The 16,717-nt window shown below is 40.9% G+C and overlaps 2 protein-coding genes across 13 annotated transcripts in view; one reads left to right on the top strand and one right to left on the bottom strand.

The window, feature by feature from the left end:
* The window catches only part of LOC146521480 (uncharacterized), a 172,611-nt gene that overhangs the window by 50,665 nt on the left and 105,229 nt on the right, over window positions 1-16,717 (top strand). The gene's annotated exons all lie outside the window — the stretch shown is intronic.
* Window positions 5,098-16,717, bottom strand: part of LOC146521484 (T-cell surface glycoprotein CD4-like) — a 60,298-nt gene continuing 48,678 nt past the window's right edge. The window contains exons 1-3 of one of the 3 annotated variants that reach the window (XM_085155127.1): window positions 9,657-9,766; window positions 7,909-8,250; window positions 5,098-7,670 (exon numbers count right to left, since the gene is read on the bottom strand). In XM_085155127.1, the coding sequence (XP_085011253.1) occupies window positions 7,441-7,670; window positions 7,909-8,250; window positions 9,657-9,720 (636 nt within the window). In that variant the 5' untranslated portion in view covers window positions 9,721-9,766 and the 3' untranslated portion in view covers window positions 5,098-7,440. Of the gene's footprint in view, window positions 7,671-7,908; window positions 8,251-9,001; window positions 9,114-9,656; window positions 9,767-16,717 lie in introns of those variants that run through there. The other 2 variants (XM_085155126.1, XR_014873335.1) reach the window with 2 other exon arrangements.

The following is a 16,717-nucleotide window of genomic DNA, read 5'->3' as shown; positions in this document are numbered from 1 at the left end:
TTGAATGCACTTGTGTGCATGTAAACTGCATTCCTGTAGTAACACAGGGAACAGCTGTATTAACATTAACATTTCCAAATTATATGAACACGTTGCTTTACCGGACTGACACATTAATTCTATCGCGGACATAAAAGATCTGATCGCTTGATGTCAAAAAATAATATTAAATAGATACTTCCTCTTTGTGCTCAGCGCACATTAACTCAGAGACAACCGAGCGCATATCAGTGCACAGTTTAAGGAATGGTGCCCATGAAGTAAATGTAGGTTTCTCATTATCAGAACTGTGGAGAGGATGAATTAGGAATAATAAATCTTTACAGCGCGATACAACAAAACTGTTTTTGATGCAGGAGTTCAAACATGTTTAAGTCACACCGCTTCATAGTGAAGCAACAGGACACTGCGATGCCTGCTGTAAAAGGCAGAACTGATGGTGATGATGAGCTTCTAGTAATACAGTTATAAACGTTTTTGTTTACAGCAGACTCTTCTTGTCACAACTTAATCATACAAACTGTAAATGTGTGTGAGTAGGGGAGACTGGGGATAGTTGTAACACTTCCAATTTCTCCAATCAGGGTAAATGTCAAATGATGTGATTCATCCTGCAAATGCCCAATTCAGTTCTTCTATCACATGTGAAAAATTAGCTGCTTTGCAGTTAAACTCATCAAACTTAAATTATGTTATTTGTATGTCTATGGGGATATATTCTGTGTCGGTCTTTAGTGCTAATGTTTTAGCCGTTGGCTGTAATGTTAGCTAGTTCATGGCTATAGGAGTCTGGGTTAGTTGTAACAGCAACAGTCTGGGTTAGTTGTAACAATAATGCAGATGTTACAACTTACCACACTATTACTTTAACTTATATTAAACAAGTTGAGGCAACAACATCAGCAGAGAGAGGTTCACTGGTCACCTTTGTATATGCGGTTAATGCCATTGGCAACACAATTCCTCCACTGTTTGTGTTCCCACACATACGTTATGCAGACCACTGTGTCAGAGATGGACCAGTAGGAAGTACTGGTAGTGGAAATAAATCAGGATGGGTGCAAGAAACAGATTTCCTCATCTTTCTGAAGCACTTTGCAAACCACACCAAGGTAAGCCATGAAAGAAGTAATTCTTCTCATGGACATCGCAGTGGAATTGCAATGCTGGTGCACAACTACATTTATTCAGCTTCATTTTTATGTTCAAAAGTTGGTGCAAGAGTTGTAGGTTACAATGCCCACTGAGCCAGGAAGACCAACCAAAATTAATGAAATATTCAGTTGCAGAAAATTCCATAATTTGTCTTTTTTGGGGGGTTGGCATATGTTCAAAAGCTAGATTTCTGCATTCTGTCACACACACACACACATAGTTACATAAATGGCTCTAAGTGCATTCATGTGTTGAATAAACAAAGATTACATGTTAATGTTTTGTCAGTACCCTTATTTTATTGTGTTACATTTCACCCCAGGATATGTTACAACTAACCCAGACTATGGGGTTAATTGTAACAGTTCACTCTTTGTGTTTGAGACCATACCATGCAATGGGTAATTGTGCTGCAGAGAAAATAGCTGCACTATTTAATAGCAGAGACATGTAAATACTTTGCATTACATTTTGAATCCACTACCTTAAAAGAGCTCTAATTTACAGACAGAAATGTCAAAAATGTTACAACTATCCCCGGTCTCCCCTACATCCAAAAACTAACATTCACTTTCTGGCATTACTTGCTGCCAGGGAAAGAGTGTCCTCTCTGTTAGCAGCCCAAACTAAAGCAGCTCTAACATCTAACAGCGGGTAAGAAATAAATCAATAAGATTTTAAAATCAAACTCACCTGCACAGGTAAATCCAACGAGGGAGACAGACAGTAAAGTCCAGCAGAGCGACGGAGATGTTACAGCAAACATGTTTCATGAGCTTCTGTCTAAAGCGTGTTGGGAGGAGTTATTTTTAATGACGTGCTGCCTTTGAGTGCAATTTGAAAATTCACCTCCGCCTAAAACAATAACCCACAATAACCCACCCCACCCCCATGTTTAGTAAAATGTAAATCAGCCTATATTAATAGGCTGATTTACATGATAAGATTGTGGTTCAAGCACTTTCTCTGCTTTTTTCCCCATAACCACAGTTAGGTTAGGTTTAGGGTGTTTCGTGCTGTAACAGCCTGCTAATAATAGGAAATACATAAAAATATTCTTGAGGCAATGCTCATGTTGTTTATCACTTTAGTTTTATAAAACATGAAAATATCTCAAAGGTTCCTGGCGACATGTCAAATAACATAAACATAAGCACCTTTTAGAATATCAATTCTGATTTTATGAGGCGGACTTAAAGACACCTTAGGAATTTGAAACCACAAGCGAGACGTCAGCGATCACAACAAGACAAGAAATGTAGTGATGTGACGTTCTGTATCGATGCACTTAAACTCATGTGCATGTTTGCATGTTGAGCGGAGTTATGTGCATGTTTGCACATGAGATTTCCGGGAAAGGTAACTCATGTGCAAACAGCTTGAATATGCTAATGACTCAAAGCTTGTATAGGTGACGTGCCGGTTAAACGAGCGCACGCGTGACAGCAGGGAATATCGCCTCAGATTTTGGTCTGACATGCTGTAACATTTCTAAAGTAACCAAAGATATAGAAAATATTAAATAACTTAACATTTTTAGATTGTTTTACAGGTGTAGAGTGGCTCGAATCAATAAAGACGTTTAGTATGAGTGAATCTCAAACCTGTGAAACACGTGATGTCACACCAAGCTATTCCCACAAAGTTGGGAGCATGAAATGTCCAGAATGTCTCAGTATGCTGAAGCATTAAGAGTTCCTTTCACTTGCACAGTTCACTCTTGAAAAACAACCTCACACGATATTCTCCTCACACACACACAAAGCAGTCAGACAAAACCCTGCCTGCTAAAGGGCTGGAGCTTTTAACTTTCCTGGGAGCTGAATGTCTTTTTTTGTCTGCTTTGCGTGTTGCAAATGACCACATGAGCAAATTAAACAACAACAAACACACAAAAAAAAAAAACGACAGTATCCCTTTAAAACGGTGTGTGGTAGTTATTGTGTTTATAAATTGGATGACTGAAATCAAATTGTATTACGTGCAAAAAGTAAAGAAAAAGAGGAAGAACTCTTCTGTTTAAACTGCTTCCCAGCTGACACTGAAACAAAGAAGGATCCTTCATCTTGTGTTGGCTTCACACCTCAGTGCAATAAGTTTGTTTTATGTGTATATTCTTTATTTATTCTTGCATATTATATTTATGTATGTTATATTTAGGAGGCACTGAGTATTCAGGGTGAAGACAGATGATGATGTACTGAAATTAATTTGGTGTTAAGCATCTTCATTACTAAAGATTTCATTATCCCAGATACATTTCTGAGAGCTTCAGGAAACGACTGAGTGGTTTTCATTTAAGTGTAACAGTGTTATCAGAAGAAGTGCCAAAATAAGATAAAGTAAGCTCAGGTTACAACAAGTATTTATTGCACAGGGAACAAGCACTGATTTTTTCCTGTTATCTGATGTTCATTCTTGGAGGTGAAATCAAAAGTTTACATCTTTAAGATTATTTCAGAGATAAAAACACGAAGGGACTGAAAACTTGTACAACTCAGGGAAAATGGATTCATTCATTCATTCTGAGTTCATGAGAATGCATCGATTTTGAGGAATACATAATTACATCCTGATCATTGTGTATATTTATGAGTAAAATGTTCCTTTATTCCATGAAATTAACCTAAAAAAAAATACTGGCTGCACCTTTAAACTCTTACAGTACTCTGACAGCTTCTTCATTTAACAAAACATTTCTAGATCTATATCTCTGAGGGTGAAACATAGAAGTGAAGGTAACACTAACTGCATTTCAGTGACAGATTCAGATCTAATCAGAACAATGAAAGTGAAACTAACCAGTCGCAACAGTTTTTTTTATGAAACACTAAACACTTTTTATGAAACCTCCTCTTCTCCTCAAGCAGAAGAGGAGAGCCTTCAACTCTAGAGACAAGGAGGAGCTGAAAAGGGTGCAGAGAGAGCTGAGGGGACTGATAAGGAATGGGAAGGACAGCTACAGGCAGAAGATGGAGAACCAGCTTCACAAAACAACGTTGGTGAAGTCTGGAGAGGCCTCAGAACCATCTCAGGCCACAAACATCAGAACTCTCTGCCTGGGAGGGATGTGAGGTGGGCAAATGAACTGAATCATTTCTTCAACAGATTTGATTCAGCCATGAGGCAGTCTCCAACATCGGCTGCAGACTCACCCACCCCCACTGCTGCTGTTCCACCTCTGACACCCTAGACACTTCACACCTCTATTCACCCTGCTCACTCCTCCCCAGCCCCAACAACAGCATCCAATACACAATCAATACAAGGCTCCAGCCTGTCTCTCTCAACCACCCAGGTTAGGAGAGAACTTCACCATCTGCACTGCAGACTTCTCCCACAACTCCACCCAGTGCTTCCTGCAGAAGTTCTCTGATGACTCTGCAATAGTCGGCCTCATCACTGATGGGGACGACAAGGAGTACAGAGGACTGACTCAAGACTTTGTGGACTGGTGCCAGCTGAACTACCTCCAGATCAACACCAGTAAAACCAAGGAGCTGGTGGTAGACTTCTGCAGGCACTAAACATCCTCCACTGCAACCCCTGAACATCCAAGGTATGGACATTGAGGCTGTGGACAGCTACAGGTACCTTGGTGTTCATCTGAACAACAGACTGGACTGGACGCATAACTCAGACGTCCTCTACAGGAAAGGGCAGAGCAGGCTGTACCTGCTGCAGAGACTCAGGTCTTCAGGAGTGGAGGGCCCACTCCTGAAGACCTTCTATGACTCTGTGGTGGCCTCAGCCATCTTTCACAGTGTGGTCTGCTGGGGCGGCAACATCTCTGCCAGGGACAGGAAGAGACTGAACAGGCTGATCCGAAGGGCCAGCTCTGTTCTAGGATGCCCTCTGGACCCAGTGGAGGTGGTGAGTGACAGGAGAATGGTGGCTAAGCTGTCATCCCTGTTGGACAACATCTCACACCCCATGCAGGAGCAGCTCCTTCAGTGGGAGACTGTGGCACCCACGGTGTGGGACGGAGAGATTTCACAGGTCTTTCCTCCCCACTGCTGTCAGACTCCACAATAAAGACTTCAACTGATCAAACACACACATCCACAAATGTGCAATAAGACTGCTATATGTGCAATTCTTCTTCTGACGAAGTTGTACTTTTGCATTTTCCTACTCAGTTGTATATAGTATTTGTATTTCTATTTTATTCTATTGTATATATTATTCTATTCTATTTTATTCTATTGTATATATTATTTTATTCTATTTTATTCTATTGTATATAGTATTTTATTTTATTCTATTGTATTTTATTGCATTCCAGTGTTTTCTAATTTCTGCTACATAACTTTGCACTTTTGCTGTAACAAAACAAATTTCCCACCTGTGGGACTAATAAAGGTCATCTCATCTTATCTTAAACATGACATCTTCTCAGAATCATCCACATGCAACTGAACTGCTTTCAAGTCATGTTAAGGTGTGTGTGTGTTTACTCTGTGTGGGTGTGTCCAGGCAGGTGAATGTTTCATGACTGTGAAAAACACTCTCGATCATATCTTATCTACAACAGACTGAACTGCATTCGAGTTATGTAAAGTTGTAGCTAATGTGTGTGTTTCTCTTAATTCTCCACCACATTCAGACACATGTCCTGGCTGTTAACACTCTGGTTTTATTAAACATTTAAGGAGCAGAATAAATGTCATAAATATTAGAAATCCATAAATAAATGTTTGTCCAGTTGATAAGAGCAGTCGTATAGTCTTTGAATCTGACCTTTTGACCTCCAGCGGGGACTTCTGCTGTTTCACTTGTATTGATCATCTTAAAACAGCTCTGTAGTGGTTAATGTATTTGCCTCACATGTGACAGGTTACTGATTAAACAATCATTTAAAACAACCAGTGAAATCTGGATTAATCTCCTGAATCCCAAACAGACCTGAAGCAATCAGGAAATGCAGAGTAAACACGCAGATGACACTGGATAAACACACACACACCTACTGTGTTTCATGACCATTTCTGAGGCTTCAGTGAACAGCAGATGATCAGCTGAAGGTCCAGATACATCTCTCAGGTCCTGTTTCAGGAGTTTGCTGAATTTCTTCCCATTTCTTAAGGACATGACTTTCACATGCTGCCTCATCTGTGGGTTTCTTTGTTTGTTTTCTCGTTTAAACTTGTCCTGTGGCCAGCTTTGCTCAGGTGGTACAGGCAGCAGTGCTTTGAGTCCTGGTGTCTATAGTTTTAAAGGACAAGATACTAAACCCTGAGTGTGAGAATGTCAGGTAAAAAAACAAGTAGAAAAGGGCAAATGTGAGAATAAGAAGAGAAGTGATTCCTTTATTGTCACTATACAGTTGCTGTACAATGAGATACAGAGCATCTCCGACCCAGTGCAAACATGGGGGGGGGGGGGGGGGGGGGTTCTTTTAACATATGAACAGTATTAACAGGAACAAATATAAAAACTGTACAAATATACAATCTGGTGTAACAACAGTAAATAAATAGTGTTTTGTATATACAGTTTGGGTTATTGCACAGTGGTGTAACTGTTATTGGTGCATGTGTGAGTTCAGGGTGGTTATGGCTTTAGAGAAGAAACTGTCTGAGTCTGTGGGTTTTTGTACTGATGCACCTGCAGCACTTCCCTGAGGAAGCAGGCTGAACATGTTGGGAAAACCCGAATGCTTTTGTCCACAGTCACATTTGCAAAGAACTTGATATAGTCCAGTACTGATCCTGTGAAAGGTTTTAGCTCCTGGTGTTCAAATATGTCTCAGTCTGTCTGTGTGAAGCAGTCCTGTAGTTTTCAGGTTGTAACAGTCTTTGTGGTGGGCACTGCGTCTGAGGGGGGAGTAGGCTGGGGAGAGCAGGAGGGAGAGGTGGTTGGACTGGTCGAAGTGGGAGAGGGGTATGGCTCGATGTTGGAGTAAACATGATGTAGAGTGATCTCTCCCCTGGTTGGACATTTCACATGCTGATGGATCTTTGGGAGTAGACTTCATGCTGGCCTTATTAAAATCACCTACAATTATGTGAACACCGTCCCGCTGCTGTTCGTTAATGGTGTTCAGTAGGATAGAGAGCTCCGTGTTTACTGATAGAAACCGATAGTGCAAAAAGAAATGAGAAGGATGTACAAACTAAGCAACTAAACAAAAGAAAAGAGTGCTGAGACGGAGAGCTGTAAGCTGCTGCAACAGTGTGCGCCGCCATCTTGAGTGGTGTAGTAACAAAGTGCTCTGAGGGTCCAAACAGTAAAAAGGCTGCATCAGTACCATGTAAGACTTGATGTTGTACAAAGCTGCTGTTTTCATCCACCTGACACTCTGATCTCAGAACAGATGTCAGCTGGTTCATCAGAAGGAAGATGATTGGATGAATTCTTCTTTGGCAGTTTTGAAGCGATCACGAGAGCAACAAGGAGGACAAGAAGTAACAAACCAGAAGCTACCAGCCCATAATGTCTGTTGACTTTATCCTGCTTCCCTTCTTCTTCTTCTTCCTCCTCCCCTCCATCCTCTGTGTGTCCTCCTGTGTGACCTGCAGGTGAGAAACAGGTGTGAGGTGTCAGCTGTCAGGTAGGTGATGAGTGAAGAACAGAACAGAATCCATTTCCTCTTCAAACTGCTGTCAGACATTATCTACTGCACTCTGATCACATCACTCAGACCAGCTGCTTTCTACAAAGTCTCATCAACAACATCTTTAGAAACAAACATCAACAACCAGGAAGCAGCTTCACCTCTGATCACACACACACTCAACTCTACTCACTCACCTGGAGGATCAACAACACTCAGGTAGATGCTGCAAATGAGCATCTCTGGAGCATTATTTTGATTTGTGTAGACCCTACACTCATATGTTCCATTATCAGTAGTCGTCACATTGTTCAGAATCAAAGACACGTCTCCATCCTTCATCTGTCTGTCCTGCAGATCCACCCGGTTCTTAAAAGATGGATGCTGGTTGGTGGTATCAAAGCGCTTTTGCCGATACAAAAGGACGTATTCCTCTCCCAGGTCAGCTCTTTTCCACTCTGTGACTGTGATGTTCTTGTTTGGAGCTCGACATGTCAGAGTGACGTCCTGTCCAGACTCAGCTGTGATAGTTTTATGGTCTGAGAGAGGAAACAACACAAAGCAGAGAGGTTACAGAAGTCTGAGTTTAACTGTTCACTTTTACAGCAGCCAATCAGAGTGAGGAGCTACAGGCAGAGAAGTATACACACTGGGTCCAGCACATCAGGGTAAATGGTCAACAGACACAAATACACACATACATGTTTATGCCAGTGTATCATTCAAAGTACAAAATATTCAAAATAAATATAAATAAAATAGACAGAATGGTCTTCTGTTTGGACACAGCTATGATGTTTTCCTGGACTGAAAGAGGAAACGACACAGATTAGAGAGGTTAAAGGTTTAAATGATGAATCAAAATTGTACATTTTTGAAGCCATCTGTGAAACACGATGGAGGCTCTGTTAGTTTTTGGAGTTGCGTGTCAGTCAGTGTTGTTGATCTTGTCTGAATGGATGAAATTATGAACACAGAGAAGTGCCATCAGATTTTGAGCCAGCATGAAAGAATCTGATCGGTAACATCATCATTTTTCAGGCAATGATCCTGATCTTAATAGAAAAACACACGAGGGGAGGCCGGTCCGTGACTGATACCCACACGGCTTCAGCATTAATGATCATTTCCATGTAAATGTGAAGCAGACAGTTTCCTCCTGCTCACTGGGACAGGAAGTACAACCCTTTTTAAAGACTAGCAGGAAAACCTCGGGCTCGTTTGTGACAGCGTTGCGTTTACTCGCTCCTTCTTTTGACGGATTTTCTCGTTTATAAAGTTTCGTTTTACCTCAGTCCTTAAAGAGATGGTAGAAACAACTTCCGAGCGCAAACTTTGCATTGTTAGAAAGTTTAACGAGGATATCCAGACGACTTAGAAGAAGTAGGACCGGGAGAGGACCAGGCCTCTGCTCTGCTTTAGAAGGTTCCGGAAAACCCCGCCCCCTTCTCTGACGTCACATTTCTCATCGTTCTCGTCAAAGTTTGCGGGACTTTTAAATCTCTTCAGAGTAAGTACAACACTGAGCGAACATCAGCACAGATGTGGAGTTTGTTTCACACATTTGTGTCCTGCTCACAGTGACAGCAGGCTGCTCACGTAGTTTACACAGAGAGAAGAGCAGTGGAAGAGTCGCTGTGATAATCAAGTATAACCGTGTGTTGTCAGTGTAATGTAATGTGTACTTTATTAATCCTGTCGGAAATTAGTCCGCTGCATTTAACACATTCAGTCAGTGAAGCAGCGAGCAGCCACCAGTCCAGCGCCCCGGGAGCCGTGTGTACAGACGGTACCTTACTCAGGGATACCTCAGGGTCGGTGAAGCCCCGACCTTCCGATCATGGCACAAGCACCCCACTGATCCATCTCTGCCACCTCAGTGTGTTGTCAGTGTGTTATGAGTGTGTAGTTACAGTGTAACAAACAAAAAATCAGTTGAACTCACTTGAAGAGACAGCCGAGAGAAGGCAGGTGAAAATCACAGAGCAGCAGGCTGATGTCAGGTCCATTACTCGTAGTTCTGTGGGTGCTGAGATCGGAGTGTTTTTAAACTTCGCGGGAAAAGTTTTCTGAAAGTTTCTGAAAATTTGACTGGAAAATTGTTGCCAAAGGCGGAACTAGTCTACAGATCTGTTAAATGCTGCTGTTAAAATCCTTAAAACAATTCATATAAATGAACTTTGGCGGGGACCGCCCCAACCCTTCAGCCTATCAGATGCCATTACGTAATTTCCGGAATTTGCCAGATATCATCGCGGGAATTTAAAAGAGACTTGTTTAAATAGGTCTATATATTTTGAGCCAGAAATAATATTTCTGTCACTAGAATAGAACTGCAATCAGTTATATATGTTATTTGTTTATATATATATATATATATATATAGTCCATTCAAAGTGTTTGTAGTGGCTCAGCACAGGAAAATAATCAGAGTTGTTTCTAATGTGAGCTTCAGGTTTTCAGTGTCCAGGCTGTGATCAGCTGACCTTTGTGGATGTACACAACTGAATTCAACCAGATGTGAGCAGATGTTTCACGAGCTATCCTTCCATAGTGTCTTCACACAGTGTTGTTTATAGTGTGTTTGTACCAGACAGCAAACAGGTGGAGTAAAAGTAGAATTCAGTGAATGAATCCAAGCATCGTGTAAATGAATCTCAGCTACAACATTGACCCTGAGCTCCACAGGACTGATGTGTGAAGCTCATTTCTCACCACAGTGTGTAACGTTAGAAAGAGTCTTGGTTTTGGACCTTGTAGTAAAATGTGAGCTGCTGAAAACTGCTGCCAGTTTCTAAGAAAGATGTTTGTGATGCTATGACTCTTCTTTATATCACATGTGTGGCAGCACTGCTAACAGCTGTTCTACCTGCAAAAACCTGCACTGGTTTATTTATCTTTCTGTGTTTCATGTGCAGCGAGCGATCAGCTGCAGTCTGCCCAGCAGTGAGAAAAGAAGACGTCAGATGATGGACGGATCATCGTCAAAGAGAAGAAAAACAAAGACGAGAGGTTCAGCTGCTCTTCTTTTACTACAAACATAAATCCCTGAACATAACCCCCGTGTGCATAGGTGGGGTTAGACAGGGGCCAGTAGAGAACGATGTAGAGAGAGGATGGAGATGATGAGGAGCAGGATGACAGAGAGACAGAGGAGTTAGTTGGAGAGGATGCAGAGAGGGACAGTCCTGAGAGGGAGAGGAAGACGAGCTGTGAGGGAGAGGAAGAGGGACAACCAGCGGTTTGTGATGTCGAACAGACCTGTGTGTCTGAGAGTGTCGCGTCATTACAATTCATACAGTCATTGTAACTGACAGTAATGAACAATAATGACAGAATAAAGTAATAAGTTAACACTGATCAGTTATTGTCCTCAGTTACAGCCTCATGTTTACTCTGCATTCATCTCTTATCAGACGTACAAAGATGATCCACCAGTGCTGCCCAGTTTGAGGACATTTCCAGTCACATTAATGGGGGACAGGAGACGCAGCTTCCGTCAAAGCTGGTATGAAAGTCATCGCTGGATTCTCTGTAATTATGGACTCTGCCTGTTTCAGGCCACCAAATATGTCAGACGTGGATTTTAAACATTGTGATCTTTATAATAAATGAGTGAAAATAACTTAACTTAATATATTAAACATTTAAATATTGCCCTCTTTAGATATTAGCCTGCGGTTAGTTTGGTCTGGATCTGCCACTGCCCCGTGATAATCGAGGAATACTCTACAGCAATACTGAGACTGAAGTAAAAGTATAAGGAAGAGGGAAACAGTAGCTTCGTCTTCCTCTTTGTATATAAACTGTGTGAGGATGGAGGGATTTTCCTCATTGTCACTCTGCAGGAAGTGTCAGGAGACAGTCTGTTTCATGATTTTATGTTTTTAATCTTGTTGTTAAAAAGTGTCAGACACAAAGCTGCACGTCTCTGTGGATGTTTTGATCTTAAACTTCATCATTTACTACAAATGCATCAACAGAAAAGTTCAGTTACTTCATCCAAACTGTGAAAATGCATCAAAACTATGAAACGATTGAGCTGACCAGTTTAAATTAATATGATGTAAATAAATAAGTCTGACTCCATCAGTAGATTCATTCATGCAGACTGTGTGAACATGTTGATCTTTATGTGATGAATTAGCAACAGGAAAACATGAAGTGTCCACTCACAGATTTTAGACTTTTATTTTGAAATCAGTTTGTCTTTCATAAATTTGCTGTATATAAACAGAACAGAGAGGCTCATAGAATTTTAACACAGTGTTATAGACTGACTCTGTGTTTACTAATTACAGCCAAAAATAATAATTTGTGCGTATATTCTCCTCCTGTGTGTTTGTGCGTGCAGAGTTTCTACCAGAGCCAAATGTCATCGACTCCTCACTGAAGTCGTCCACCAGTCCAACCACTGGGATCCAGCTGCTGCTCTCTAACTGGTCCACACAGCAGCTCAGACCTGACACATTCACTGTAAACACACTGGTTTATATTCTGTTTGTTCTCCTCATGAAAGAAACCTCACACAACCATTGAGACCAGAAAGTTCAAGTGGAGAGTTTTTGTTATTTTTTTCTTTTATTAAGAAGCTCGAGAAAACAGGCCTTTCAGAATAAAAGCATGAGCAAGACAACATTTATACATCAACAATAATAAATGTTATGTAACTAAAAAGTAGATGTAATCCATGTTTTCATGTCTTCAGTATCTTTGCTGTTATTTATGTTATTTCTAAGTGTGCTGTCGTCTCCACAGCAGTGATCTGGTTTCTCTGCAGGTTCAATAAACTTTGGTCTCATTTGATCTTCTCGTGTGCTTCTGTGGGTTTCACAAAGATGTCTGATGGAAAACGTGAGTTGTTGTGGTGAACACAAACACACTTCAGTCACCTTCAGAGCAGATAACAAAGTTCATGTGAGCCACAGATTTAAAGCTCTGTGAAGTTACTGTGAAGTTTGATGTCTGTGACATCTGTCTTCATCCAGTCTGAGAGAATCTGCACACAGACGACCATTTTCAGAAAGCTCATCAGTAAAGTAAAGAAAAAAAAATAAAGGCTTGTAGAGCTGAGAGTCATATCTGAAGCGCTCACAGCACGTTTTCATACAGTAAGAGTAAAATAAAGCATGATGCAGATTTGTAAAGTGACTCAGAGCAGACGACCACATGAAGAAAAATGTATTTTAATTTGTTTATTTAAATTTTAGAGAAGAATGAATCATTGATTATGAATGGGATGTTCACAGCTGTCTGTGTCACTGTGAGATACAATGAACATGATTTAATATCCTAATATTAACATTTTTCATGTGGAGCAGCAGCAGATACACTAATAAGGTAAATATATGTATTGATGGACTTTGAATTAATACAATATGAATTCATACTTTAAAGAGAAATCGTTATAATAATAGACACCATCTGAAGGCACATTTACAGTAAAAACATTAGAATCAGAAAGTCCTGAAAACTGCATGAACTGAGTCAACAGGCCTGAAAGTTTCTGATAAAAACAGAATGAAAACTAAACAGGATTCTTGCTCATACAAATATATTGAATACAGTGTGCAATAACAAAGTTAAGAAGTGCGTGGAGTGCTTAAAGCTTAATATAATAAACTTTAGAAGCTTCTGTAATATAAACATGAGTGTTTTATCTGTTTAAAGTCAAGCAGCAGGTAGTTTGATATTAAAAGTAAAGTTAAAGAGACATTAGCTCAGCAGGAGGTCGAGAGCAGGAAGTAGCAGCTACAGCTCACAGTATAAAGACAAGTTTAGTCTGCTAAACTAAACTTATGAAGACTTCAGCTGGTGTTCATGGAGGTTGATGAGCAGACAGTAAGGAGCTAAAGGCACAACTTTCACTTTGGGACAGTTTTCTACTTCTTAAAAGCTCTATAATGGACGTTTAAACATGAAATGTGAAAATATCTGCTGGTCTGTTTGTTGAGGTTTTACACCAAAGAAAAAGAACATTTTAAATTTTCATAAAACTGTTCTTTTGGCACTTAGTGAAGGCACATGTGACATTTCAGTCTGCTCCTGTTTCACTTACATATAAACTGATTTTAATTTCCCGAAGAACAAAAAAAAAATTGGTTTGGAATAAATAAATGTTTAGTCTAATTTCAGACACTTAACATCAAACTTTGAATGTCGTGGGAATTAATTTTAGGATATCCTCAAATGTGTTTACCCAGAATGCTCAGAGTCCCCTCTGAGAAGCTGGAAGAGAAGCAATAATAAAAGGTCTGATTATTCAAAAAGGCTCAGGTGGAGGCTGGTATGAATTCTGCTGAACTCTTCTGTAGATCAAAAAACAAACAAACACAGCAGCAACAACAACAACAACAAGTCCAACTGGAAGACCAACTTTCAGCCCAATAGATCTATCCTTTTCCCGCTCTGTGTCTTCTGGCTGACCTGCAGGTGAGAAACAGGTGTGAGGTCATCAACAACATCTTTAGAAACAAACATCAACAAACATCAACAACCAGGAAGCAGCTTCACCTCTGATCACACACACACTCAACTCTACTCACTCACCTGGAGGATCAACATGAAGGTAGATGATACTGATGGGCGGAGTCTTGAGGTTAGCTCTCTTCCCACGGTTTGTTCTTCTTTGGAAGGCACGACATTCATATGTTCCACTATCAGCAGTCGTCACATCCTTCAGAATCAAAGACACGTCTCCATCTTTCGGTCCTCCAGATCAACCCGGTTCTTAAAAGATGGATGCTGCTTGTCTGATTCGACATGGCCATCTTGATACAGAAGGACATATTCATCTCCCAGGTCAGCTCTGCTCCACTTTACAGCTGTGATGTTGTTGTTTGGAGCTCGACATGTCAGAGTGACGTTCTTCTGTCCAGACTTAGCTGTGATGTTTTTCTGAACTGAAAGAGGAACCAACACAGAGCAGAGAGGTTAAAGGAATTTCCTTCATCACCAAAGCACAAGGTGCAGTAGTCATGGCAACAACAAGTATGATTTAGTGTTATTAACTATAATAATAGCAGCAGGTGTAAACGACACTATGTCTCCTTTGGTCTTCACTGCAGGCACTTTATACCAACCTTTGATGGATTAAATAAAAAAGTCCATTTTTTAAACATACCTTCAAATATTCTTTTTTTTATTCCATTTTAAAATTCTTTGTAAAGATGTGTTTGAAATCTGTAATGTTCTTTCTGCATATTTGTCACATTTAAATGACTCAGATCAACCCAATTTTAATATGATTTTAAACTGCTCACACACACACTGAACTCACTCACCTGGAGGATCAACAACTCTCAGGTAGATGATGCTGATGGGGTCAATAGTTTGATGAGCTCTCTTCCCGCGATTTGTTCCCTCCATGAAGACACGACACTCATATGTTCCAGTGTCATTAATCATCGCATCCTTCAAAATCACGGACACGTCTCCATCCTTCATCTGTTTGTCCTGCAGATCCACCCGGTTCTTAAAAGATGGATGCTGGTCATCTGGATCAAAATGGTTATTGCGATATACAAAGACTTCTCCCAGGTCAGGTCTTCTCCACTCTACAACTATGAGGTTGTTGTTTGGAGCTCGACATGTCAGAGTGACATCCTGTCCAGACTGAGCCGTGATAGTTTCTTGGTCTGAAAGATGAAACAACAGCAGAGGAAACAGTCACTTCTACATCAGCCAATCAGAATTAGGAACAGACACAACTGCTCTCTGGTTTATGCTGGTTGAATCACACAAACATGACCACAGACCTGTTAAAATCTGCTAAGGAACCACAGAATTCAGAGTAACAAAGCAATAAAGCAACAAAACAACTTTTAACTGTTTAGCTCCCAGTGTCATAAATAAAACAAAAACACAATCTGAAAAGATTTAGGAAGCTATTTTTTGCAAACACCTTTGAACAACTGCTTATTTGTTGTCTTTGTTCTTGTCCTCAGAAATATGTAATGTTTGCGAGGTTAAGTAGAACAGAACAGGGACAAAACTTGCACCACCTAAAGTGTGGTAAACTTTACAGAAACCAGCGTTGCTATGCTACTGCATCCAAGGTAACCCTGTGTTTTAACTCTGCAGGTGCTGGGGGAGGGGGCTTAACGTTGTTTTGTTTTCTTCTAGTGGGCAGCGTGAGCGCGCTTGTCCTGCTGTTTTCGTTGTGTTTATGCAAATGTGTTCGTCCGCGTGCACGACTCCGTTCAAATGGGAGGGGAGGGCTGTATGACTGTCGGTTCTGTAATCGGATCGACAGGGACCGCCCTTCGTTCCAGTTTCTGTGAAATCGCTTCGTGGCGTCTGTCGGTTGTGTTATCGTTAATGGACGATAAAACAGCTTTCTTAAAAGCTTTAAACGAGAATGTTCCGCACCCGAAGACGACGTGGGTCTGGCTGTGGATATCGGAGCTATTTTTTTAGACTCAGTACTCAGCGTCGACAAAACGGAGTATGTCAGCTGCTTTCAACCGCTTAATGTTCAACACCGTGCGGGATCAGGCACAAATGAGCTGCTTTTACTGTTTAAAGTCTCTGTATGTCGGGGTAAGTAAAACACGGAGCACAGACACATAGTTATAAAGAGGCCACGTCCGGTTACAGTTCGCAAACATGTCTGCTGCCCTGGTTGGTGTCGCTCTTTCAGTTGTGTGTGAGCTTCTTTGTGGGGGGGGGGGGGGGGGGGGGGAAATGGTGTAGGTGGTGCTGAGTTGTGCGACGCGACGAGAAGCACACACCGAGGAATTGGACTCAGTTTAATGCAGTTTATTTTACATATAATGTAACAGTGCGTGGGGATTTGATCTAGTGATTTGGAAAGGAAAAGAAAACGTATTATATATTTTTTAAAGGAGGTCAACGCAAGTTGTCTAAAACACCGCCATGACAATCTTATGAAGAACTAACGTCACCCACATCGTGCTGCATAAGAACGATCAAGGACAAGAAATAAAAGTAACCCTCCTCAGACAACCGCGGAATTATTATGAGGTCTACCTTACAATAAAAAGC

Source organism: Neolamprologus multifasciatus, chromosome 3 (assembly GCF_963576455.1).
Source record: "Neolamprologus multifasciatus chromosome 3, fNeoMul1.2, whole genome shotgun sequence".
NCBI classification, from domain to species: domain Eukaryota; kingdom Metazoa; phylum Chordata; class Actinopteri; order Cichliformes; family Cichlidae; genus Neolamprologus; species Neolamprologus multifasciatus.
This window is presented reverse-complemented; position numbering and strand designations above follow the sequence as displayed.